Consider the following 26851-nt stretch of genomic DNA (forward strand, 5'->3'; position numbering starts at 1 on the left):
ATTCAATGACTCCGCCTCCACAGCTCCCTGGGGAAGAGAATTCCAAAGACTCACGACCCTCTGAGAGAAGAAATCCCTCCTCATTTCCGATTTCATAAAACTGTTCCCAAACAGGGCAATGGTCACATGCGAGACCCGAGTCACCAATTGATGAAACATTGCAGGGTCTAAGTGGGTACATGTGACCGGAGAGTGTTTCCTACACTACAACAACAAAACTATACAAAACACAATCTTCCACCAAAGTTGCCTCAGACGATCGGATATTCACCCCATCCCCTGGATTCCAAACTGAAGATGTGAAAATCATGTCAAAATACAACAGTGACTACACTTCAAAAAGTACTTCATTGGCTGTAAAGCACTTTGGGATGTCCTGAGGTTGTGAAAGGCGCGATAGAAATGCAAATTCTCTCTTTTTCTCCTGATGAAAGCTGCTGGTTTGTCATAAATACCCAACTGAGCCACGAATGTCCTTCAGCGAGTGATCTGGCCTCCCTGCCCGGTCGACTTATAACTCCAAGGGGGAGAAATTGGGTGAGTAGCGCCACCTGTTAGCGCCTAAAGAGGCAGGCAGTGGCTGTAGCGCCACTGGCTGCGCCTCCCGCGATATTCAGCAGGGGCGCTAATGGTGGCGTTAGACATTTGCGCTGCGCCACCACCGATGACATCATCAGTGTGCGCAGCGCCCCATTCGCGCCCCGTTCGCGATATTTGGTTGCTTTTTCGGTGGCCGCCTGCTAGCACCTCCATCCCCGGCCTCCTGGTCCCCCCCCCCCCCCCGCGGCATTGCCGGCTGTTTCCCAAGAGCCCGGCACTTCTCCTTGGTGCCGGGCTCTTTTGCCGGCACTCGCGATCGGGGCTCACGCCGGTGCAGGCCCCTCTCCCTTAACAGCGGGAGGAAGGCCTGCAGTACCACAGCGTGCCGTGCCGCAGCGTGTGGCGCTGCGGCACGTAGAGCTGCGAAATTCACTTTCAGCGCCCTAAGAGGGACGCGGAGCGCCTCGAGCCGCGCCCCGTCTCCCTCTAGGGGCACTTCAACTGAATTTGCGGCGATCGCTAATGCGGCGATCACGGCGCAAATTCCAGCGCCCAGGCGAACTTTGCGCCGCTTGGGCGCCTGAGGCCAATTTCTAGGCCCAGGTGATTCTTAGAACTGAACAGGCTAGAAACTGAACTGAACTAGAGGTCTTTAAGAAGGGGGTACGGTAGCAGAGTGGTTATGTTACTGGACTAGTGATCCTGGATTATATGAGATGTGAGTTTCAATCCCACCACGGCAGCTGGGGAATTTAACTTCAGTTAATTAAATAAATCAGGAATAAAAAGCTAGTGTCGGTAATGGTGACCATGAACCATGTTGTAAAAACCCAACTGGTTCACTAATGCCCTTTAGGGAAGGGAAATCTGCTGTCCTTGGCTGGTATGTGACTCCAGACTCACAGCAATGTGGTTAACTCTTAATGGCCCTCTGGCCTAGCAAGACCCTCAGTTGTACTTCAGAGGTATTGTGGACTGCCAGTGCTTCAAGCTGGCTCACTACTAACTAGGGATGGGCAGTAAACGCTGGCCTTGCCAGTGACACCCACATCCTGTGAATGAATTTTTTTTTAAATTATGAAGGGATTAGATAGGGTAGACGTAGAGAAGATATGTTTCCTCTTGTGGGGGGAGACAGGGGGCCATAAATATAAGATAGTCACTGATAAATCCAATAAACAGTTCAGGAGAAACTTCTTTCCCCAGAGAGTGTGTGGAACCTACTCCACGTGGAGTAGATGAGGCGAATAGCTTAGATAAATACGTGAGGGAAAAAGGAATAGAAGGACTTGTTGATAAGGTTATAGAACCTTACAGCACAGACTCGGCCCATTGTGCCAGTGTTGATAGAGCTCCCCAATTTAATGCCCACTCCCCGGCTTGTTTCCCATAATGATGTTAACATTAATTAATCCTCTTCAAGTACATGTTCAATTGCCTTTAGAAAGTTCCTCTGGAATCTGAATCCACCAGCCTTTCAGGCAGTGCATTCCAGATCCTAACCACAATACAAAGGAATTCCCATCCGATTTCCCTGCTGCAATGAGAAGGCTGGTGGAAGTGTGTAAGACTCTCTGTGAAATCATTTCCCCTCTAGTTCTTTTACCAATTATTATAAATCTATGACCTCTGGATACCAATCTACTTGACAGAGGAAACAGTATCTCCCTACCTGCTCTATCAAAACCCCAGATAATTCTGAACACCTCTTAACCTTCTCTGCTCCAAGGAGAACAATCCCAGCTTCTCCAACCTCTCCGCACAACAGAAGTCCCTCATTCCTGGCATCATCCTGGTAAACCTTCTCTGTCCTCTGTCCACGGCCTTGACATCCTTCCTAAAGTGTGGTGCCCAGAATTGCACACCGTACTCCAGCTGGGGCCGGACCAGAGATTTGTAAAGGTTTAGAAAAAAGGTCCTTGTTTTTGTATTGAATGCCCCTATTCCCAATACGCTTCCTGAAACCGCCTTATCAACGTGCCCTGCCACCTTCAAGGATATGTGAATCTGCACCCCCAGGTCCCTCTGCTTTTGCACCCCCCTCAAAATAGCACCATTGAGATTATACTGCCTCTCCGTGTTGTTTCTCTCAAAGTGCATCACTTCACACTTATCCGCATGAAATTGCATCTGGCGTGTCTCTGCCCATTGCACCAGTCTGTCTCTGTCCTCCTGAAGTCCGCTACTATCCTGCTCACTATTTACTACGTTACCATATTTTGTATCATCCGTGACGTAAGAAAACTACTAGGCACGGTCTAAGTATTAAACAAGGCTTTAATCAACTGTTTTTCAACATGGAGGTCTAGTTGTGTCCTTCACTAGTTCCTGTTAAAGAGTGTCCTGAGCAAGCTGGCCCCATGCCCGAGTATTTATACTGTCCCTGGACAGCGCCACCAGCAGGCCGCCCAGTATCATTTCATAAGTCATTTCCCATGAAAGACAAGATTCATGTCAATCTGTCTCATTCGGAATGGTACCCCCTCTACCCGTCACTACAGTGCACACGGGAAGCTGAAAGTCTCGAGGATAGCTATTTCAGGAGGTGGTCAGCCTGCAGCTACAGGGAGTTCAGGGGGAGACGAGTGGATGGACCAGGCAGTGCAGTGCAGGGATCCTCTGGGAGCTGTCACTCATTGGTATTCAGCAATCGGTGTGAACACCAGCGAAGGTGATGACTCATTGGGGGAGTGCGATCAGAAGACCTGTTTTTATTACATTCTACTCTTCGTCTTACACGCTTCCGCCAGGGGGGTAAATCGGAGGGGGAATTCCTTTGCGTGGGTTCCAATGGCACTTCCAGATCAGGAGGAGGAAGCTCGGGGGACGCGAGCTGTGGGTGTGATTGCTCCTCAGGATTATACGGCGCCCATCCTTATCCACCGTTCCGCACACCAACTAGCAAAACCCTGGGTGGGATTCTGACCTCCTGAAGTTCAAAATACGAGAAAGCACTTGCTTATTTTTCTGAAATCTGTGCATTAATAATGCTGAGTGTTGCAGATTAGTCATTTCGATCATTTGCCATCTTGTCCTTCCTCCTGTAATATTTATATAATTCATAAACATCTGTCTCAACGTTACTTCAGCTGGTTTCAATTCTGCAAACTGAGGACACTGGGTGAGATATCCATTCCCTTAAGCTCATCGTGAAGCTCAGCGGCAGTTTCTGCATTGTCCTGCAGAATGGCTGAAGAACCCACCTACGACGATTTTGAGAACTTCAATGTCGACAGTCAACAGAATCAGCAACGGGCTGAGCGGATTCCAGGTATTTTAAAGTGAAGTGAAGGTCGGAATAGGTGTGCCAGAGTGGGCTTGTATTCCCTTGAGTACCTTGATGCATAAATAGTCAGGAGAGCTGCTAACCTGATTTTTGTTTTGCTGGTTTTGACTGAGGCGGGCAGGGGTGGGGGGCAGAATGTCGGTCAGGACAACATCTTGCTGGTCAAAATCTTCTTCAATAATGTCTTCCTGAGCAATGTCCAAATAAGACTGACCCTGCTAGGGAGACCTGTTCCTTTCAGTTGGGTCCTTGCAGTTTTTTGCTGAATCTCTTTGCAACCCACTGTTTGCTCCCGTACCTCAAGCTGTTTGTACAACAACAATTTGCATTTATCTGGCACCTTTAACGTAGCAAAATGTCCTGAGGCGCTTCACAGGAGCGATTATCAGACAGAATTTGACACCGAGCCACATAAGGAGATATTAGGACTGGCGACCAAAAGCTTGGTCAAAGAGGTAGATTTTAAGGAATGTCTTAAGGGAAGAGAGGTAGCGAGGCGGAGAGGTTCAGGGAGGGAATTCCAGAGCTTCATTGGCCGCAGAGCGTTTCGAGATGTCCTGAGGTTGTGAAAGGCGCTGGAGAAATGTAAGGTTTCTTTCACTTGTATTAAGATGTGTTCGTGGTGTTTGGTATTGGCTTTTTCAAGGCTTATGGCTTTCAGGAATAGGGAGGGAACTCCAGAGCTTAGGGTCTAGGCAGCTGGAGGCACGGCCGCCAATGGTGGAGGGATTATAATCGGGGGATGCGCAGGAGGTCAGATTTGGAGGAGCGCAGAGATCTCGGAGGGTTGTAGGGCTGAAGGAAGTTACAGAGATAGGGAGGGGGGGCAGGGGCAAAGCCATGGAGGGATTTGAAAACGAGGATCAGAATCAAGGATTATACAGCTGAAGTTCAGTCAGCAAGAAAAATCACCTCCACTTTGAAGATGTGACAAAGTCTAACTGACTGTAGTCATGTGCCCTACCACCCCACTGCAATCAATTCAGCAACAATAAGACTTGCTGTGTCTTTCCAACTTTGTTTTACATTTGTAGACAAGTCCTGTGAGGCCCAAATTCCTGGGTTCAGCAGTTGATGGAGCGCTCGAGCTCCTTTAAGACGTAAGCCTTGGCTGCATGGTAGCACTCACACCTCCGAGTCAGAAGGTTGCGAGCACATAATCTAAGCACATAATCTAGTCCAGTACCGAGGGGGTGCTGCACTGTCAGATGTGCAATCTTTCAGATGAGACGTTAAACCGAGGCCATGTCTGCTCTCTCAGGTGGATGTAAATGATCGCATGGCCACTATTTGAAGAAGAGCAGGGGGGAGTTCGCCCCAGTGTCCTGGGCCAATATTTATCCCTCAACCAAGCTTATTAAAACAGATGATCTGGTCATTATCAGATTGCTGTTTGTGGGAGCTTGCTGTGTACAAATTGACTGCAGCGTTTCCTACATTACAACAGTGACTACTCTTCAAAATACTTAATTGGCTGTAAAGCGTTTTGGGACATCCTGAGGTTGTGAAAGGCGCTATAGAAATGCAAGGTTTCTTTTACTTTTTTTTATTCATTCATGGGATGTGGACGTTGCTGACAAGGCCCAGCATTTATTGCCCATCCCTAATCGCCCTTGAGAAGGTGGTGTTGAGCCGCCTTCTTGAACCGCTGCAGTCCGTGTGGTGAAGGTGCTCCCACAGTGCTGTTAGGGAGGGACTTCCAGGATTTTGACCCAGCGACGATGAAGGAACGGCGATATACTTCCAAGTCAGGATGGTGTGTGACTTGGAGGGGAACTTGGAGGTGGTGGTGTTCCCATGCGCCTGCTGCCCTTGTCCTTCTAGGTGGAAGAGGTCGCGGGTTTGGGAGGTGCTGTCGAAGAAGCCTTGGCGAGTTGCTGCAGTGCATCTTGTAGATGGTGCACACTGCAGCCATGGTGCACCGGTGGTGGAGGGAGTGAATGTTTAAGGTGGTGGATGAGGTGCCGATCAAGTGGGCTGCTTTGTCCTGGATGGTGTTGAGCTTCTTGAGTGTTGTTGGAGCTGCTCTCATCCAGGCAAGTGGAGAGTATTCCATCACACTTCTTACTTGTGCCTTGTAGATGATGGAAAGGCTTTGGGGAGTCAGGAGGTGAGACACTCGCCGCAGAATACCCAGCCTCTGACCTGCTCTTGTTGCCACAGTATTTATGTGGCTAGTCCAGTTAAGTTTCTGGTCAAAGGTGACCCCCAGGATGTTAGTGGTGGGGGATTCAGCGATGGTAATGACGTTGAATGTCAAGGGGCGGTGGTTAGACACTCACTTGTTGGAGATAGTCATTGTCTTGGCTCCGTGGTATCACTCTCACCTCCAAGTCAGAAGATTGCGAGCATATAACCTGAGCTGGCACTCCAGTGCAGTACTGAGGGAGCGCTGCACTGTCAGGCAGGCAATCTTTTAGTTAAACTGAGGCCCTGTCTGCTCTCTCAGGTGAATGTAAAAGATCCCAGGGCACTATTTCGAAGAAGAGCAGGGGGGAGTTCTCCCCGGTGTCCTGGGGCCAATATTTATCCCACAATCAACATCACTAAAACAGATTATCTGGTCAGTATCGCGTTGCTGTTTGTGGGAGCTTGCTGTGCGCAAATTGGCTACCGTGTTTCCTACATTACAACAGTGACTACACTTCAAAAAGTATTTCATTGGCCGCAGAGCGTTTCGAGACGTCCTGAGGTTGTGAAAGGCGCTATAGAAATGCAAGGTTTCTTTTACTTGTGTTCGTGGTGTTTGGTATTGGCTTTTTCAAGGCTTATGGCTTTCAGGAATAAATGATAAAAGTGAGCTAATTTGGCCACAATTATGTGTCACATTATTTTGAAGATTTTAATACTATATAATGTGATATTCTAACTAGTGCCTTGTTTGAAATATCTCAGCTCGCCGATTCAAGTCACTTTTCTGTGGAAAGGGGCTGATGTTCCTCATTTTCATCCTTCTGAGTGTCTTCCTTATTCTCCTGATCACTGGAGTCATTAAATGTAAGTAACTTTACACTTCATGTCCATGTTGGTTTTTTATGATTCATTTCTTGGGATGTGGGCGTCGCTGGCAAGGCCGGCATTTATTGCCCGTCCCGAGTTGCCCTCGAGAAGGTGGTGGTGAGCCGCCTTCTTGACCCGCCGCAGTTGGTGTGGTGAAGGTGCTCCCACACCGGATCCAGACTTGTTAAAGATCTGTTGGTCATCCTGACTTTTATGAAGGATCATTTTATTGGCACAATTTGAAGGGTTTGCTGCTAGTAATTCGGGTTTGGAGAATTTACTTTCAAATCTCGCGGCTGCACTAAATGAACTTTGCACCTAAATTCTTGTCGACTTTTAAGCTTCAGAGACCAACGAGACGGTGGAGGAATTTCAGTCGCAAGTCCAGATGCAAGTCTCTCACGCGCTGGTTAATGGTGAGTTAAATAGGTTAGAGTGGGAGATGGTGGGATGAATCTTGATTGCAGCTCAGCGAAGAGGAAGAGTGGACGAGACAGGTATAGAGAACATAGGTCAACAACAGCTTGCATTTATATAGCACCTTTAACATAGTAAAACATCCCAAGGCGCTTCACAGGAGCGATTATCAAACAAACTTTAACACTGAGCCATATAAGGAGATATTAGGACAGATGAGGTAGATTTTAAGGAGCATTTTAAAGGAAGAGAGAGAGGTTTAGGGAGGGAATTCCAGAGCTTAGGGCCCAGGCAGCTGAAGGCACGGCCGCCAATGGTTCAGTGATCGGGGATGCTCAAGAGGCCAGAATTGGAGGAGGGCAGAGATCTCAGAGGGTTGTGAGGGCTGGAAGAGGTTACAAAGATAGGGAGGGGGCGAGGCCATGGAGGGATTCGAAAACAAGGATGAGAATTTTAAAATCAAGGCGTTGCCGGACCGGGAGCCAGTGTAGGTCAGCGAGCACAGGGGGTGATGGGCGAACGGGACTTGGTGCGAGTTAGGACACAGGCAGCCGAGTTTTGGATGACCTCAAGTTTACGTAGGGTAGAACGTGGGAGGCCGGCCAGGAGTGTGTTGGACTGGTCAAGTCTAGAGGGTAACAAATTCTAACCTTGAAGTCTAAATTATTTCTCACATGTTAGTTTCAGAGAAATCTGAGCTGAAGGACCTCGAGCTCCGTATTCGGAATGACATGGCACAGATGGGCGCAACAAGTGAGTGGGACATTGTTGAGGCAATTGAGTGTCAGCATCAGGAACATTGAGCAGGAATCAGTCACTGGGGACTCGGGAGCAGATATCACCCACCTCACTCAGTATATGTTCATCATATTCAATCACAACAAACTGATGAGGTGTTCCGCAATGGAATATTTCAATCTATGATCCAACCATCGCACTTCTTGATCTTCAATCAGGAGCAACAATGAAGTTCCAACTCTTAGTCATCTTCCAATACAAACAAAGGCTTGAATGAAATGACCTGAAGTGTGTTTGTACCTGTCCAGGGACTGACTGATGTGTGCTATTGAGGAAATCATATACCCTGTTGGGGGACTTATATCTATCATTGAGCGACTTACATCCCCAGTTAAGAGGCTGATAAGGGGAAACATTTGCAGGGCTCTGGGGAAAGAGCAGGGGGGGCAGTGGGACTACAATTAGTCTTTCAAAGAGCCGGCACAGGCACGATGGGCCGAATGGCCTCCTCCTGTGCTGTGTGATTGTATAATATGCACCGGCTGAGGTGCTCGTAGCCTTCTGTTGAGGGGCTGATAGCCGCCTGTTGATGGATTGATAAGCCATCTGATGCCTATTTCTGGTACGATACAGTGCAGGAAATCTGCTGGCTCGTCCCTCCTGTTCAGAGTACGGATTCAAAGCAGCTCAGTTGCTGCATGGCTCACTGCACTGTTCAATGCAGCTGTTGTGAGGTAGGCAGAGCCGGAAGCTCCCACGTTTGATGCCCATTTTGGGGCTGAGTTTGCTGATCTTAAGACAGGATAAGGCAGTACAATTCACTGCATCGTCGCTGGACCGGGAGAGGAGGGGGTGGGAAAGAAGAATCAGCTGGGGGGATCCCACTTCGCGATTGCCATCCCGTGTTTCCCCGACTGGCGAGTGCGTAGGCGCGGACGTCGGGCGAGGGCGGAATCGGAGCCTGGCTGTAATGCACCCCATGCCCGAATAGCCTGCCGGCACTCACTGTTTAAGCTCACCTGGGGAAGCCTGCTCTCCTGACACCCGTGGAATCCCACTGGACTCAGCGCCTTCAAGAGAGGAGCAGGAGAAATGTGTGGCGGTCAGAAAAGAACTCTGTCCAATGTGACTTTTTGTTAAATTAGCAGTGGGGGGGGCGGTTAATAACCGTGACCGCCCTCATTCCACTTGCACACATCAGCCTCCAATCTGATTGAAGTGAATTCTTGTAGAGTGGAGAGCACCGAGTGCGGGTCAGAACCAAACGCCTGCAGGTGGCAGCAGCGGTCAACCCTGCTCCTTCCCACGGTTGTGTTATGAGGATTGAACTGTATAAAACACCAGTTAGGCCGCAGCTAGAATACAGCGTGCAGTTCTGGTCACTAGGGACAGGGTCACTGGCAAGGCTTTGCGAAGCTAAGCAGAGCCAGGCCTGGTTAGTACCTGGAGGGGTGACCATCAGGGAAGACCAGGTGCAGGTGGTCACGGAAGGAGCCCTGAGGAGGGGCGGTTGGTGAGGTCACGGAAGGAGCCCTGGGAGAGGCGGCTGGTGAGCAGGCCTGGGCGTTGGGCTGAAGATTGTCGGACAGGAGGAATGGTGGAAATGGAATAGCGGTGCGCACAAACGCAGTGGCTTTGCTTCTCCCAGGACGGTGCTATTTATGTTTAATGTTATTTGTACTGGACTCATGGGAGCTTGCAAGGTCACATTTCGTTGTACAATGACAATAAAGTTGTATTATTATTACAGGAAGGATGTGATTGCATTAGAGGGGGTGCAGAAGAGATTTACGAGGATGTTGCCTGGACAATAGAATTTTAGCGATGAGGAAAGATTGGATCGGCTGGGGTTGTTTTCTTTGGAACAGAGGAGGCTGAGGGGAGATTTAATTGAGGTGTATAAAATTATGAGGGGCCTAGATAGAGTGGATAGGAAGAACCTATTTCCCTTAGCAGAGGTCAATAACCAGGGGGCACAGATTTAAAGTCATTGGTCGGAGGATTAGAGGGGAGTTGAGGAGAACTTTTTTCACCCAGAGGGTGGTGGGGGTCTGGAACTCACTGCCTGAAAGGGGGGTAGAGGCAGAAACCCACCATCACATTTAAAAAGTACTTGGATATGCACCTGAAGTGCCGTAACCTGCAGGGCTACGGACCAAGAGCTGGAAAGTGGGATTGGGCTGGAGAGCTCTTTGTCAGCCGGCACGGACACGATGGGCCGAATGGCCTCCTTCTGTGCTGTAAATTTCTATGGTTCTATGATTGACACGGTCTCTGCTGAAAGGATTAGTGTCACGAGAGAGAGAGAGAGAGAGAGAGACCATTGAAGGTTCTTAAACATCACCATTTCTGCAATCACTGTCTTTCCAGGTCCCTACAGCACTGCAGACGATCTGAGTTTGAATGTACAAGTGTGTGTACCTCATGGACACGAATGCAAGAGTATGCAGATCAGCCATGATCTCATTGAATGGTGGGAGAGGCTTGAATGGGCTGAATGGCCTCCTCCTGTTCCTCTGTCCCTGATGTGCCTTCAATAACTCAAAGACAAGGAGTTTAAAGGATTCAACTAAGGCTTTTAATCACTAAGAACATTGCAGCATTACAGGTCTTCCCACATCGGGCGTCTGGTAGGAATGACTCATACAGCTCGAGACCTTTCTATGGCAAAAGACAGGGGCGTAGCCAATACACACAATAGGAACAAAAGGGGGCGGTTCACACAATACAAGCAGGTAAAACACATGGGCTGATGAAGGCATATATTTCATCACATTCACCCCTTCTACAGATTTAGTCTGTCCGGGGGTGTGATAGTCCTTCCTGAACGTCGCAACAGTACCTCGGGTTCCGACCGGGGGTCCGTGGTGCCCTCCTGGGCATACCCATGTGCTGGGGGTGGTGGGGATACCTCTGGGGATGGTGGAGGTTCTTCTGGGGGTGGTGGTGATGGGTCGTCGTCGTCGCTTCCTGCCGAGGCGAGGTCCTTTATGGACACGGTGTCTTCACGCCCGTCGGCGTGCTTGACGTACGCGTGCTGTGGGTTTGCGTGGAGTAGGTGTACTGCCTCCATGAGGGGATCCATTTTGTGGCCCCTCACATGCTTCCATAACAGGACTGTCCCTGGGGTGGAGAGCCACGAGGGTAGGGATACTCCTGAGGTTGATTTGCGGGGAAAAACAAACATCTTCTCGTGAGGAGTGGCGTTAGTAGCAGTACACAGTAGCGACCTTATCGAGTGGAGTACATCTGGGAGGACCTCCTGCCAGCGGGAGGTGGGGAGGCCTTTAGACCTTAGTGCTAGGGTGACCGCCTTCCACACTGTCGCGTTCTCCCTCTCCACTTGCCCATTACCCCGGGGGTTATAACTAGTGGTCCGACTCGTGGCGATCCCCTTTGACAGCAGGTATTGGCGCAGTTCATCGCTCATGAACGACGCCCCCGTCAGTGTGGATGTAGTTGGGCATGCCGAACGTGCAAAACAGGTTGCCGAGGCACTTGATGACCGTGGCACTGGTCATATCTGGGCAGGGGTAGGCGAATGGGAAGCGGGAGTACTCGTCCACAATGTTGAGAAAGTACACATTGCGGTCGGTGGAGGGGAGTGGTCCCTTGAAATCTAAGCTCAGGCGCTCGAATGGCCGTGTAGCTTTGATCAGGTGGGCTCGGTCGGGCCTGAAAAAACGGGGCTTGCATTCCGCACAAGTGCGGCAGTCCCTGGTCATAGACCGGACCTCCTCGATGGAATAGGGCAGGTTACGGGATTTTATAAAGTGGAATAGCCGGGTGACCCCTGGGTGGCAGAGGCCATTGTGGAGGCCCTGTAGCCTGTCCCCCTGGATGCTGGCACACATCCCTCGTGATAGGGCGTCGGGGGATTCGTTGAGGGCCCCCGGCCTATATATTATGTCGTACTCAAACGTGGAGAGTTCGATCCGCCACCTGAGAATTTTGTCGTTCTTGATCTTCCTCCTCTGTTTGTTGTTAAACATGAAGGCTACCGACCGCTGGTCGGTAAGCAGGGTGAAGCGTTTGCCAGCTAGGTAGTGCCTCCAGTGCCGCACTGCCTCCACTATGGCCTGGGCCTCCTTCTCTACCGAGGAGTGCCTGATCTCGGGCCCTTGGAGGGTTCTTGAGAAAAAGGCTATGGGCCGCCCATCCTGGTTGAGGGTGGCTGCTAAAGTGAAGTCGGACGCATCGCTTTCGACCTGGAAAGGGATGTTTTCGTCCACTGCCCGCAGCGCGGCCTTCTCAATGTCGTGTTTAATGCTGTTGAAGGCGGCGTGGGCCTCGGCCGTGAGCAGGAAGGACGTTGATTTCAGGAGGGGACGGGCCTTGTCGGAATAATTGGGGACCCATTGGGCGTAATAGGAGAAGAACCCCAGGCACCTTTTCAGGGCCTTGGGGGTGTTTGGTAGGGGTACCTCCCGTAGGGGGCGCAATCGGTCGGGGTCCGGACCGATTTCCCTGTTTTCCACCACGCAGCCCAGGATACAGAGGCGCGTGGTGCTAAAGACACACTTATCCTCGTTGTAGGTGAGATTGAGTCTGAGGGCGGTTTTCAGAAATCTCGCGAGGTTCGAGTCGTGGTCTTGCTGGTCGTGGCCGCAGATGGTGACGTTGTCTAGGTATGGGTAGGTGGCTGTTAACTGGTTCTCATCGACCATGCGGTCCATCTCCCGCTGGAAGACCGAGACCCCGTTCGTTACCCCAAAGGGGACTCTGAGGAAGTGGTAGAGACGTCCGTTCGCCTCGAAGGCGGTGTATGGACAGTCCTTTGGCCTAATGGGGAGCTGGTGGTATGCCGATTTTAGGTCGATGGTGGAAAACACCCGGTATTGCGCGATTTGGTTAACCATATCCGCTATGCAGGGCAGAGGGTAGGCATCTAGCTGGGTGTATAGATTAACCGTCTGGCTATAATCTATCACCATCCGCTTCTTTTCGCTACCCTTAACTACTACTACCTGGGCGCGCCACGGGCTGGTACTGCATTCGATGATACCCTCCCGCTTGAGTCTTTCTACTTCCGACGCAATGAACCGTCTGTCCTCCCAGCTGTACCGCCTACTCTTGATCGCTATGGGTCGACAGTTGGGTGCGAGGTTGGTGAACAGAGAGGGCGGCTTGACCTTCAGGGTAGCCAGACCGCACACTGAGGGGCGGCTGGGACCCACCGTAGGTAAGCGTGATACTTTGGTGGTGGCACTGGAAGTCCAGACCCAAGATCACGCTCACACAGAGATCTGGCATTATCAATAGTTTAAAATCTCTGTAATCATTGCCTTTTACCGACAACATAACCGCGCAGAAACCTGTAATTTTTGAGGTACGAGTCTTATCGGCCATGGCGATTGTGCCCTGTGTGGGGACTATCGTTAGTGAAAGTCGTTTTACCAGGCTAGGATGAATAAAGCTTTCGGTGCTCCCGCAGTCAATCGAGCATTTAACCTTGTTCCCGTTTACCTCTATGTCCATCATCGATTTGGACAACGGATGTGGCCTGGATTGATCCACTGTGATCGAGGCCACCAGTGGGTCCTGGAGGTCCGTGTAGTCGGGGCAAGATGGTGGACTCCATGAGGGTGGACAAGATGGCTTCCAAGATGGCCGCTCCCACGGCGCGCACGCGGCGGTGGTGGAGTTGGAGGCGGGGTTCCCTCTGCAGACTTTGCTGAAATGTCCTTTCTTCCCGCATTTAAAACAGGTGGTGCCCTTCGCTGGGCACAGATGCCTGGAGTGTTTGTCCTGGCCGCAGAAGTAGCATTTCGGGCCCCGATGCATCGCGGCAGTAGTGGGGCTCCTGGGTGGAGGCTGGGGCTCCGATGGTGCTGGGCTGGCCTGAGACCTGGGAGGTGAAGATGGCTTCCAAGATGGCGGCCCCCACGGCGCGCACGAGGCAGAGTGGGCCGCGTGGCCTGGGGAACAGGATTCAGAGTTCTTCTGGGCCATATCCAGCGATCACGCTATGTCTATAGCCTGTTTTAAGTCCAGTCCCTCCTTTTCAAACAGTTTCTGCCGAATGTAATTTGAACTGAGGCCTGCAATAAGGGAGTCTCGAATCAGCTCCTCCGTGTACACGATGGCAGACACGGCCTTACAGTTACAGTCTCTGCCCAGTACTTTTAGGCTTAGTATAAAGTCCTCTAGTGACTCACCATGCCGCTGCGTGCGAGTAGTCAGAAGATGCCTGGCGTACACCTCGTTTATTGGCCGCACGTAGTGGGCCTTCAGAATGGTGCAGGCATCCCCGTAGCTGGTGGCATCTTGGATGAGAGGGGAGACCCGATGGCTCACCCAGTTTCGCAGGATTCCCAGTCTCATGTCTCCGGTAGCGGTTGCGGCTGCTATGGTGGTGGATGAGTTTGCAATGAAAAATTCGAAGCATTGGAACCTGTGTCCGAACTGTGTGGCTGCGTCTGAGGCATGGGGGTCCAGATCCAAGCGCTCTGGTTTCAGGAGTCGATCCATCCTGATGTTTTAGTGATTAAAATTGATGTGCCTTCAATAACTCAAAGACAAGGAGTTTAAAGGATTCAACTAAGGCTTTTAATCACTAAGAACATTGCAGCATTACAGGTCTTCCCACATCGGGCGTCTGGTAGGAATGACTCATACAGCTCTTGAGACCTTTCTATGGCAAAAGACAGGGGCGTAGCCAATACACACAATAGGAACAAAAGGGGGCGGTTCACACAATACAAGCAGGTAAAACACACAGGTAAAACACATGGGCTGATGAAGGCATATATTTCATCTCAGTCCCTATGCTGTAGGATCGAGGCCTTCTCCTGTTCCTCCGTCTCTATGCTGTAGGGTCAAGGCCTCCTCCGGGACCTCTTTCTCTATGCTGTAGAGTCGAGGCATCCTCCTGTTCCTCTGTCCCTATGCTGTAGGATCGAGGCCTCCACCTGTTCCTCTGTCCCTATGCTGTAGGATCGAGGCCTCCTCCTGTTCCTCTGTCCCTATGCTGTAGGGTCGAGGCATCCTCCGGGACCTCTGTCTCTATGCAGCAGGGTCGAGGCATCCTCCGGGACCTCTGTCTCTATGCAGCAGGGTCGAGGCCTCCTCCTGTTCCTCTGTCTCTATGCTGTAGGATCGAGGCCTCCTCCTGTTCCTCTGTCCCTATGCTGTAGGATCGAGGCCTCCTCCTGTTCCTCTGTCCCTATGCTGTAGGGTCGAGGCCTCCTCCTGTCCCTCTGTCCCTATGCTGTAGGGTCGAGGCCTCCTCCTGTTCTTCTGTCTCTATGCTGTAGGATCAAGGCCTCCTCCTGTTCCTCTGTCCCTATGCTGTAGGGTCGAGGCCTCCTCTGGGACCTCTGTCCCTATGCTGTAGGATCGAGGCCTCCTCCTGTTCCTCTGTCTCTATGCTGTAAGATCGAGGCCTCCTCCTGTTCCTCTGTCCCTATGCTGTAGGATCGAGGCCTCCTCCTGTTCCTCTGTCCCTATGCTGTAGGGTCGAGGCCTCCTCTGGGACCTCTGTCTCTATGCTGTAGGATCGAGGCCTCCTCCTGTTCTTCTGTCTCTATGCTGTAGGATCAAGGCCTCCTCCTGTTCCTCTGTCCCTATGCTGTAGGGTCGAGGCCTCCTCCTGTTCTTCTGTCTCTATGCTGTAGGGTCGAGGCCGCCTCCTGTTCCTCTGTCCCTATGCTGTAGGATCGAGGCCTCCTCCTGTTCTTCTGCCTCTATGCTGTAGGATCAAGGCCTCCTCCTGTTCCTCTGTCCCTATGCTGTAGGGTTGAGGCCTCCTCCTGTTCTTCTGTCTATGCTGTAGGGTCGAGGCCTCCACCTGTTCCTCTGTCCCTATGCTGTAGGGTCGAGGCCTCCTCCTGTTCTTCTGTCTCTATGCTGTAGGATCAAGGCCTCCTCCTGTTCCTCTGTCCCTATGCTGTAGGGTCGAGGCCTCCTCTGGGACCTCTGTCCCTATGCTGTAGGGTCGAGGCCTCCTCCTGTTCCTCTGTCTCTATGCTGTAGGATCGAGGCCTCCTCCTGTTCCTCTGTCCCTATGCTGTAGGATCGAGGCCTCCTCCTGTTCCTCTGTCCCTATGCTGTAGGGTCGAGGCCTCCTCCTGTTCTTCTGTCTCTATGCTGTAGGATCAAGGCCTCCTGTTCCTCTGTCCCTATGCTGTAGGGTCGAGGCCTCCTCCTGTTCTTCTGTCTCTATGCTGTAGGATCAAGGCCTCCTCCTGTTCCTCTGTCCCTATGCTGTAGGGTCGAGGCCTCCTCTGGGACCTCTGTCCCTATGCTGTAGGATCGAGGCCTCCTCCTGTTCCTCTGTCTCTATGCTGTAAGATCGAGGCCTCCTCCTGTTCCTCTGTCCCTATGCTGTAGGATCGAGGCCTCCTCCTGTTCCTCTGTCCCTATGCTGTAGGGTCGAGGCCTCCTCTGGGACCTCTGTCTCTATGCTGTAGGATCGAGGCCTCCTCCTGTTCTTCTGTCTCTATGCTGTAGGATCAAGGCCTCCTCCTGTTCCTCTGTCCCTATGCTGTAGGGTCGAGGCCTCCTCCTGTTCCTCTGTCTCTATGCTGTAGGATCAAGGCCTCCTCCTGTTCCTCTGTCCCTATGCTGTAGGGTCGAGGCCTCCTCTGGGACCTCTGTCCCTATGCTGTAGGGTCGAGGCCTCCTCCTGTTCCTCTGTCTCTATGCTGTAGGATCGAGGCCTCCTCCTGTTCCTCTGTCCCTATGCTGTAGGATCGAGGCCTCCTCCTGTTCCTCTGTCCCTATGCTGTAGGGTCGAGGCCTCCTCCTGTTCTTCTGTCTCTATGCTGTAGGATCAAGGCCTCCTGTTCCTCTGTCCCTATGCTGTAGGGTCGAGGCCTCCTCCTGTTCTTCTGTCTCTATGCTGTAGGATCAAGGCCTCCTCCTGTTCCTCTGTCCCTATGCTGTAGGGTCGAGGCCTCCTCTGGGACCTCTGTCCCTATGCTGTAGGATCGAGGCCTCCTCCTGTTCCTCTGTCTCTATGCTGTAAGATCGAGGCCTCCTCCTGTTCCTCTGTCCCTATGCTGTAGGATCGAGGCCTCCTCCTGTTCCTCTGTCCCTATGCTGTAGGGTCGAGGCCTCCTCTGGGACCTCTGTCTCTATGCTGTAGGATCGAGGCCTCCTCCTGTTCTTCTGTCTCTATGCTGTAGGATCAAGGCCTCCTCCTGTTCCTCTGTCCCTATGCTGTAGGGTCGAGGCCTCCTCCTGTTCCTCTGTCTCTATGCTGTAGGATCAAGGCCTCCTCCTGTTCCTCTGTCCCTATGCTGTAGGGTCGAGGCCTCCTCTGGGACCTCTGTCCCTATGCTGTAGGGTCGAGGCCTCCTCCTGTTCCTCTGTCTCTATGCTGTAGGATCGAGGCCTCCTCCTGTTCCTCTGTCCCTATGCTGTAGGATCGAGGCCTCCTCCTGTTCCTCTGTCCCTATGCTGTAGGGTCGAGGCCTCCTCCTGTTCCTCTGTCTCTATGCTGTAGGATCAAGGCCTCCTCCTGTTCCTCTGTCCCTATGCCGTAGGATCGAGGCCTCCTCCTGTTCCTCTGTCTCTATGCTGTAGGATCGAGGCCTCCTCCTGTTCCTCTGTCTCTATGCTGTAGGATCGAGGCCTCCTCCTGTTCCTCTGTCTCTATGCTGTAGGATCAAGGCCTCCTCCTGTTCCTCTGTCCCTATGCTGTAGGGTCGAGGCCTCCTCCTGTTCCTCTGTCCCTATGCTGTAGGATCGAGGCCTCCTCCTGTTCCTCTGTCCTTATGCTGTAGGGTCGAGGCCTCCTCCTGTTCCTCTGTCCCTATGCTGTAGGATCGAGGCCTCCTCCTGTTCCTCTGTCTCTATGCTGTAGGATCGAGGCCTTCTCCTGTTCCTCTGTCTCTATGCTGTAGGATCGAGGCCTCCTCCTGTTCCTCTGTCCCTATGCTGTAGGATCGAGGCCTCCTCCTGTTCCTCTGTCCCTATGCTGTAGGATCGAGGCCTCCTCCTGTTCCTCTGTCCCTATGCTGTAGGATCGAGGCCTCCTCCTGTTCCTCTGTCTCTATGCTGTAGGGTCGAGGCCTCCTCTGGGACCGCACAGAACGCTGCAGTGCAGAAGGAGGCCATTCGGCCCCTCGAGCCTGTGCCGGCTGATCTAGATTTGGGGGCTCCAGCCCCGGCACCGAGGCCGTGCTGCCTTGTCGGAGATGGCGCCCTTCAGACGAGACGCTAAATCTGCCCGTCCTGGTGATGCGACGGTCGCCAGCTCTGGTTGGCCGTATTCCCGGAGGGGTCATCACATGACCTCCTGCCTCCAATTGCTCCGCCTCCACACGCCCGCCATTGGTCGCCGGCACGTCCAACCTCGCGGCTCCCCGCCTGCTCACGGCCAATCAGGAAGCAATCAGACTCTTCATTACCCGATTGGCTGATTCTTGACTCTCAGTAAAACGGTCCTTTACCCATCTTTAATATTTTTATACCTAATAAATTATAAATGAATAACACAATTTTTTAGTGGCCCCTGTGATTTTACTCCCGGATCACTCACGACAGTGTCCTGGGGATTAATCTCGAATTCCTGGAGACTCCAGGCCAATCCTGGAGAGTTGGTGACCCCAGGTGATTTAGATTGATATTAAAAAAACCTGAGGCACAATTCAGGGGAAAATAGGAAGCTCTCCCGGTGTGCTGGGCAATATTCCTGGCTCAGCCAACACCATCAGAAACAGACTGACGGCTCATTCCTCCCGCGGCGCTGGGGGAGGTTTGTGACACGGGAGAGCAGCCACCCTTAATCACATTAAAAAGTCATTCATCGCCTGAAGCACTTTTGGGATATTTTGAGTGAAAAGGAAGAGAACAAATGCAAGCATTATTGATAGGATTGAGTCTGTGAGTAAAGATGTGCGGGCTTGTGTGTTGGAAATGTGTCTGTGAATACTTGTGCCTATAGGTGTGTGTCGGTGTGTGAATAGGAGGGAGTGTTTGCGTGTGTCTGTGTGTGAGTGTGTGTGAGTGTCTGTGAGTGTGTCTGTGTGTGAGTGTGTGTATGAGTGAGTGTGAGTGTATTTACCACCTGCTGATCTACTCTTGATTCCCTCTTGCTGTTCAGTTTTGGCAGCGTTGTTGAAGAAGAATGTTGAAATAATAGAAAAGATCTCCAGAAAACTGGAAATGCTGCCAGAACCTGGTGAGTTGTCTGAAGATAATCGACTTAAATAAAGTGAGGCCCCGATATTGACAGGGGCGGATGTTGTAGGCGGGGGGTGGGGGCGGTGTCAGAGTTTCGGACGGGAAACCCGGAAATCTTCCAACTCCACAGCGCCCGTCTTGTGGCCCTGACAGACTCTCGGCCAAAGGTCAGCCTGAGTGACAGGCTCGACTCCCAGCGGGCGGGGGGGCAGACGGCGGGAGCAGGTAAGGAGCCTGCAGCTGATGGTGGGAGTGCTGGGGGTTTGGGGGGTTCCCGATCCCCGGGGGGGGGGGGTGTCTTTGTATGGGGGATGTGGGGGGTCCACGTGACAAAGTGGCTCCAAAAGGACACGCCTGCTGATGGGAGTTCCGAGCCAAGTCAGCTGTGGGCGGTACACCCAGGAGTCCGCTCCAGCAGCTCCCGACTTCTCCAGGAGGTTCCTGGTGCCTGGCCAGACAGCCAGCCTAACTGACCAATGAAATCTGCAGTGTCCAGCGACCATGGAGGGCTGGGTTCCTCTCACTCCGCTGTAGACAACCTGGCGGTGGTGGGATTCGGTTTTCTTTTGGGAAGCCTGAATGCTTCGCCGTGCGGGAACATCAGAGGGAGAAGATATCTTTCTAGTAAACAACAAGAACCTGCATTTATATAGCGCCTTTAACGTCCCAGGGCGCTTCACCAGGGCTTTCTCGAACCAAATTTGACACCGAGCCACATGAGGAGATATCAGGACAGGTGATCAGAAGCTGGGTCAAAGAGGGTTTTAAGGAGCATCTTAAAGGAGGAGAGAGCGAGGCGGGGAGGTTTAGGGAGGGAATTCCAGAGCTTAGGGCCCAGACAGCAGAAGGCACGGCCACCAATGGTGGAGCGATTGAAATCGGGGATGCGCAAGAGGCCAGAATCGGAGGGAAATCATTACTTTGAAGGTTGAGGAACAAGTACATCACGGAAGCCCTCTTCACACTGACAACTGTGATTGGCTGAAAGTCACTTCCGCCGCGCTGTATTGATTTAGTGAAACGTCTGCTACTTTGTGGATTGGCAGGTGAATGTCGAATGTTTTTCAGCCTGCCAAGACCTTCAATGCCCCCGGCACTGGCTACACTTTAATGGGAGCTGTTACTATTTTTCAACAAGCAAAGCCACTTGGAACTCGAGCAACTTGTACTGTTCCCTCCGTAACTCCAACCTCCTCGTCATTAACAACATTAATGAGCAGGTAAAGCTAAGCTTGCACAACGAGCGCTGTTTCGTCTCCCTATTCGAGATGGGATTGCCAAGGTTTTGTAGATCCAAACCAGTATGATTTTTGTTAGGCAAGGGTGTTAAGGATTACAGAACCAAGATGGAGTCAAGATACAGCCCAGCCATGATCTAATTGAATGGCGGAACAGACTGGAAGGGCTGAATGGCCTCCTCCTGTCCCTATGTGCCTATGACTGTGGCAGCTAAGGAGATGAGGTAGGGATAGGGTGGCCCCAGTGAGGCAGGGCAAGGGGCAGTGTAGGAAGGGTCCTGCAGGGGGGGATGTTGGAGGAGGGCAGGGTGGGGGGGGATGTTGGAGGAGGGCAGGGTGGGGGGGGATGTTGGAGGAGGGCAGGGTGGGGGGGGATGTTGGAGGAGGGCAGGGTGGGGGGGGATGTTGGAGGAGGGCAGGGTGGGGGGGGATGTTGGAGGAGGGCAGGGTGGGGGGGATGTTGGAGGAGGGCAGGGTGGGGGGGATGTTGGAGGAGGGCAGGGTGGGGGGGATGTTGGAGGAGGGCAGGGTGGGGGGGATGTTGGAGGAGGGCAGGGTGGGGGGGATGTTGGAGGAGGGCAGGGTGGGGGGGTGTTGGAGGAGGGCAGGGTGGGGGGGATGTTGGAGGAGGGCAGGGTGGGGGGGTGATGGAGGAGGGCAGGGTGGGGGGGATGTTGGAGGAGGGCAGGGTGGGGGGATGTTGGAGGAGGGCAGGGTGGGGGGGATGTTGGAGGAGGGCAGTGTGGGGGGGTGTTGGAGGAGGGCAGGGTGGGGGGATGTTGGAGGAGGGCAGGGTGGGGGGGGATGTTGGAGGAGGGCAGGGTGGGGGGGGGTGTTGGAGGAGGGCAGGGTGGGTGGGACAGGACAGAAGATGGGACCATGGCTTGAGTACTGTGGCTTCCTGTAACGCTGATGGGAATTCATTCAGAACCCCAATAAAGATCTAATGGGACCAGTTATCCTCCTCCGTCACCTCAGTGTGTGTTAGACACTGTGCTTTCCCCAGGTGTCCTACTTGATCCCAGTTGAACCTGGCTGTATTATTAATATCCAGCGCCAGGTGGGACTAGCGCCTCAGAATCTGGGCTCGCCCGACAGCAGGGAGGGAATCTGCGCGCCGATTAAAGGTGAAATGGCTTATTTAGCCGGAAGAGGAGAAGCATTTGAAGACGGTGAAGCACCATGCTAGGTCGGAGATGGAAACCAAGCTTTGATGAGGACACAGCAAAGGTTTAGCTGCAGCAAGTGCTGTTCATTGACAAGAGGCTTCAGTCCCCTCACCGCTGCCGTGAGGTCAGCTCGCCGCCCACAGATCAGTTGGCACGGGGAACCGGGAGCAGAACCAGGCCTGAACCAGTAATGGAGGCTGTTGCCGACTCTACCACTGGCAGCACATCACACCACACCACAAAGCCCCGCCGACGACTTGACATGAGCCAGGCAGTGCCTGACACAAGGTGCAAGGTGTTACAAGCCCTGATTGGCCGTATTCCTCACGTGACCTCCTGCCTCCAAACGCCCCGCCCCCTCCCCCCACACTCCCGCCATTGGTCGCCCGATATGGTCATCCTCATCCCCCGGCCAATCAAAACGCAAACCGACTCTTCATTATCCAATTGGGTGATTCTTGATTGTCAGTCTAACAGCCTTTTCTCACGCGTTCTATATTTTTATGACAAGCAAACAAAAACTTTTTTAAAACACCATTTTTTTTAAATTGCCCCTGTGATTTCTCTCCCGGGTCTTGCTCGCCGCAGTGTCCTGGAGATGAATCTTCAACTCCTGGAGACTCCAGGCCAATCCTGGAAGGTAGGCAAACCCCTAGAGTTAAGCCTGCCCGAGGCCCCCAACTGCAGACTCTGCCGAGAACATGACGTATTAAACTTTTTCCCTTTTCTTAACTACTAATTCTATTTCCATCCTTGTGCAGCATTTTGTTACGATGGAAAGTAACTCCAAGGCATTCTGGATTGGTCTGACTGATCATGTGAACGAGGACAACTGGCAATGGGTGGATGGCACATCTTACGAAACAACACCAACGTAAGTTTGTGCACAACAAGTGCCAGGCACTGGCCGTCTGAGTGACCCACGTAGAATCATAGAAAACTAGGAGCAGGAGTAGGCCATTCGGCCCTTCGAGCCTGCTCCGCCATTCAATATGATCATGGCTGATCCTCTATCTCAATACCATATTCCTGCTCTCTCCCCATACCCCTTGATGCCTTTTGTGTCTAGGAATCTATCTATCTCCTTCTTAAATATATTCAGTGACTTGGCTTCCACAGCCTTCTGTGGTAGAGAATTCCACAGGTTCACCACCCTCTGAGTGAAGAAATTTCTCCTCATCTCAGTCCTAAATGTCCTACCCCGTATCCTGAGACTGTGACCCCCCAGCCAGGGGAAACATCCTCCCTGCATCCAGTCTGTCTAGCCCTGTCAGAATTTTATACGTTTCAATGAGATCCCCTCTCATTCTTATAAACTCTAGTGAATACAGGCCTAGTCGACCCAATCTCTCCTCATACGACAGTCCTGCCATCCCAGGAATCTGTCTGGTGAACCTTCGCTACACTCCCTCTGACATGAATCTTGCCATTCATGTGGAAATGACTTATGAAATAATACTGGGCGGCCTGCTGGTGGCGCTGTCCAGGGAGAGTATAAATACTCGGGCACGGGCCCAGCTTGCTCAGGACATTCTTTAACAGGAACTAGTGAAGGACACAACTAGATCTCCATGTTGAAAAACAGTTGACTAAAGCCTTATTTAATACTCAGACCATGTGCCTAGTAGTTTTCTTATGTCACCCTCTATGGTAAGTATATCCTTTCTTAGGTAAGGAGACCAAAACTGCAGACAGTACTCCAGGTGTGGTCTCACCAAGGCCCTGTATATTACGGCACAGTGTACGGCTGACTTTACTGCACGAAAAATAGATGACTTTATGCAAAACTGCAGGTTCCGATATCGTCACTTTCAATAATGCCACATAGTCCCATAGCTGGATACTGTGAGAAACAATTGCTATTGTGTTAGAGAGACACGGAAACTATCATAGTGGTGAACAACATCCGTCTGATATGTAGTGCGATCCTGATGGTCTGATTCCTGATTAAAAAAAGAGTTCTTATGGAGACCCTCTCTTCAAATGGTCTTTCAAATAAAGAAAACTTCTAAGAAAGGGCTAAGGAAGGGGAAAAAACCCAAATCATGCAGGGCCTCCCACTGCGAAGTGTGCAGGCGTGAACCTCTGTTCAGGACAAGGCCCAGCTCTGGGCTGTGATGCTCTCCTTGGCCCGAATAAGGCAGCAACACTCACGCCTCAGGCCAAAGCGAGGTCGGAGAGGGGACCTCAGGCAAGCGTTAGGCAGTTTCTTTCCACGTGCAAAGGGCCGAATGCCTGCTTCCGGCGCAGGTAAAGAACGCCCCCGGTTTGTCCTTACCCATTATGGCGGGCGGCGCACTGCCTGTCGGAAGGGTGCGTGCGTTTCTTGCCCGCCATTTTGGGGACTTAGTGCCTGAAAAATGGGCGCTACATGACCCAGCTCCTGTGAAGCACCTTGGGACATATTACTGCGTTAAAGGCGCTATATAAATGCAATGATTCAAACAGTAGCTGCTTCTAGAGTAATCTGCTGTGTCACACTGGGGGCGCGATCTTGCCAGCCCTGGGGAGGTGGGTATGGAGGCGGAACTGCCGGGAAAATGGCAGAATCTGGGGGCGGGTGCCCATCCCGTCCCCAACCCGCCCCCATGCCATCTTGTGAGGTTATCCACTTTGGTGGCAAAAACAGGAAGGCAGATTATTATTTGAATGGCAATAGATTGGGAGAAGGGGAAGTGCAACGAGACCTAGGTGTCCATGTGCACCAGTCGCTGAAGGTAAGCATGCAGGTGCAGCAGGCGGTTAAGAAGGCAAATGGTATATTGGCCTTCGTAGCAAGAGGGTTCGAGTACAAGAACAAGGATGTCTTGCTGCAGTTGTGATATACCTATCAATTCCTCCAATAAAAGGCGAAGAGTTACGAAGGTGACTAAAGGTTTTTATTGACTAAATAACAGAGCCCACTCTCGTGGGTGATCCGATCCAAGCAGGAGGAATACCAGCCAGTCGCTCACCTTTATACCTGGCCTGGTGGGTGGAGCCAAGGCGGAGTCGGCAGTGGTCATCCCAGGTATAGCAGTGTGGCAAGAGGCGACCTCGTACCGTGATACAATAGTGGTCAGTGATACAGTTATAACGAACAGTGGTGAACAGTGCTAACTACTAACAGTGATACGATAGTGAACGTGGTTTACCACAAGTTGTACAGGGCCTTGGTGAGACCACACCTTGAGTATTGTGTGCAGTTTTGGTCGCCTTATCTGAGGAAGGATGTTCTTGCCATGGAAGGAGTGCAGCGAAGATTCACCAGGCTGATACCTGGGATGGCAGGAATGACGTATGAGGAGAGATTGGGTCGATTGGGTTTATACTCACTGGAGTTTAGAAGATTGAGAGGGGATCTCATCGAAACCTATAAAATCCTGTCAGGCCTGGACAGACTAGATGCTGGAAGGATGTTCCCGATGGTCGGGGAGTCCAGAACCAGGGGTCATAGTCTAAGGATAAGGGTTAGGACATTTTGGACTGAAATGAGGAGGAATTTCTTCACCCAAAGAGTGGTGAACCTGTGGAATTCTCTACCACAGAAGGCAGTAGAGGCCAATTCATTAAATATATTCAAGAAAGAGTTGGATATATTTCTTAAGGCTAAAGGGATCAGGGGATATGGGGAGAAGGCAGGGACAGGGTACTGAATTTGGATGATCAGCCATGATCTCATTGAATGGCGGAGCAGGCTCGAGGGGCCGAATGGCCTACTCCTGCTCCTATCTTCTATGTTTCTATGCCAGGAGGCGGGTAGCCATCCCACGCCGGGTCCCGTCTCCTTGGAGGCAGGAAGTGGATTACAGCCACTTAACTGCCTGTTAACAGATAGTTAACAGGCAGATAAGAGGATTATCCCCATTTTACCCACAAAAGTGCGGGCTTCCCGAGGGCTCCGAACCCCGCCAGAGTCACCAAAGCGAGTAGTGGGTCTGCGGGGGTCGGAGGGGTCCAAAAGTGCACTGTGAAGGTAAGTGATGGGTGTGTGGAGAGGTGAGTATGTGAGGTAAGTGGAAAGTGTTAGAAAAAGTGTTTCTTCCTGCAGGCTTCAATCGGTGGGTATGCGGAGAGTCTCGCACCTCCGCGGTAGAGATGACAGATGGCCGTTGCATTCTCCAATGCAACAACCATCTAATTTCTGCAAAAGAAAGAGGTTTGATGAGAGTCTTGAATTCAAGAACTCATCAAACTACAGAGAATGTCAGTGTTTGACAGTTTCACAGAGCTGTCAAACGATGACAATTCATCTGTCAAAAATGTTTGACACATTAAACGTCATACGTTCACGTTCTCTGTAACCGGCTTTCCCTTCATTGGCCGGCTAAGCCCGCTGGGCGAGCTGAACAAGGTCAACCAAGGGACAAAAGCGTGGGTTGGCCACAAATCGATGGAGGCGGGACATCGAGCCCCCAAGCAGCAGTCCCGCCTCCAACGCGCCCCCATTGGCAAAATCACTCCCTGAGTCTCACCTCTGCGGGTTTTTATGTTTAAAGGTTCTGGGCTGCCGGAGAACCCAACAACGTGGGGAAAGGCGAGGACTGCGTCCAAACCGACAATAAAGGGAGCTGGAACGACAACTCGTGCACCGCAAAATTATTCTGGATTTGCGAGCAAAAGGAAAAGTCAGAATGAAATTCTTGCCGCGCCACGCGAAAATACAAATTAACGCACATTTTCCGAACTGCCCGTCGGTACCTGAAATAAGTACCATGTGCCAGGTTGAGGGGGCACGATATTCAACTCAGCTCAACTCAACCGTGCCAAGCGGAGGCCAGACACCCAGGTTGGCATGAGTTTCCCCACATTACAACAGTGACTACGCTTCAGAAGTACTTCATTGGCCGTTAAGCCCATTGGACCGTGAAAGACGCTGTATACACGCGAGTCTTTCTTTCGCTTCCGTGTGGCCCACATCACTCGGTGCATTAACACGCCACAGTATTAACCGCAGAGGTGCTTGCTTTATCGAGATTGTTTGCAATCTGTGCCAGTGTTCCCTCTCATCATTTTCTTTTCATTCGCGGTTCCTTTAACTGGCTGCGCGGCCTGTTTAAATTTTCGTGCAAACGCTGGTTTCCCCCCCCGCCCCCCCCCGGTGAGCGGCCTGCGGGGGGCACTCCAGAGCGCACCGCGCGGTCGAGGGGCTTAGCGGGAACGTTGGTCTCTGCCTGGTTTTTTTTTTGCGCGCTCTGTTTCTCCTTACAGCTGCCTGAATAAAGACAAATATGTTATATTTCTTCATTTTCATTCCTTTTCTGCTCTCTCTCCACCATGACTGAGTTACTCCTGTTGTATTTCTAGTCGATTTAAGAGATGGTAATAAAACCGCTCAGCGTTAATTCCCTTTG

The 26851-nt window shown here is 51.8% G+C and overlaps 1 protein-coding gene across 3 annotated transcripts; it reads left to right on the plus strand.

Moving 5' to 3' along the window:
* Positions 1-3620: 3620 nt before the first annotated feature.
* Positions 3621-26851, plus strand: LOC147097744 (hepatic lectin-like). 3 transcript variants are annotated; one of them, XM_085971801.1, is made up of 8 exons: positions 3621-3811; positions 6722-6823; positions 7168-7242; positions 7925-7996; positions 19032-19109; positions 20180-20331; positions 22280-22392; positions 25997-26851. In XM_085971801.1, exons 1-8 carry the CDS (start codon positions 3727-3729, stop codon positions 26133-26135), a joined length of 816 nt encoding a protein of 271 aa, XP_085827927.1. In that variant the 5' UTR covers positions 3621-3726; the 3' UTR covers positions 26136-26851. The 3 variants fall into 3 exon arrangements, with proteins under 3 accessions (XP_085827927.1, XP_085827928.1, XP_085827929.1); XM_085971802.1 differs by lacking the exon at positions 19032-19109 and having other exon boundaries at positions 3626-3811; XM_085971803.1 differs by lacking the exons at positions 7925-7996; positions 19032-19109 and having other exon boundaries at positions 3630-3811.

The sequence above is a fragment of the Somniosus microcephalus genome, chromosome 31, assembly GCF_052327205.1.
Source record: "Somniosus microcephalus isolate GS21.2 chromosome 31, FLI_Smic_1.0, whole genome shotgun sequence".
In the NCBI taxonomy this organism is placed as follows: domain Eukaryota; kingdom Metazoa; phylum Chordata; class Chondrichthyes; order Squaliformes; family Somniosidae; genus Somniosus; species Somniosus microcephalus.

What these genes read in the sequence shown, in the direction of transcription:
- LOC147097744 (XM_085971801.1), top strand. Translation starts at nt 3,727, where the DNA reads ATGGCTGAAGAACCCACCTACGACGATTTTGAGAACTTCAATGTCGAC. An exon ending in CTCTCACGCGCTGGTTAATG is followed by an intron (nt 7,243 to 7,924) that starts GTGAGTTAAATA and finishes CTCACATGTTAG; the next exon opens with TTTCAGAGAAATCTGAGCTG. An exon ending in GGAAATGCTGCCAGAACCTG is followed by an intron (nt 19,110 to 20,179) that starts GTGAGTTGTCTG and finishes AATGTTTTTCAG; the next exon opens with CCTGCCAAGACCTTCAATGC.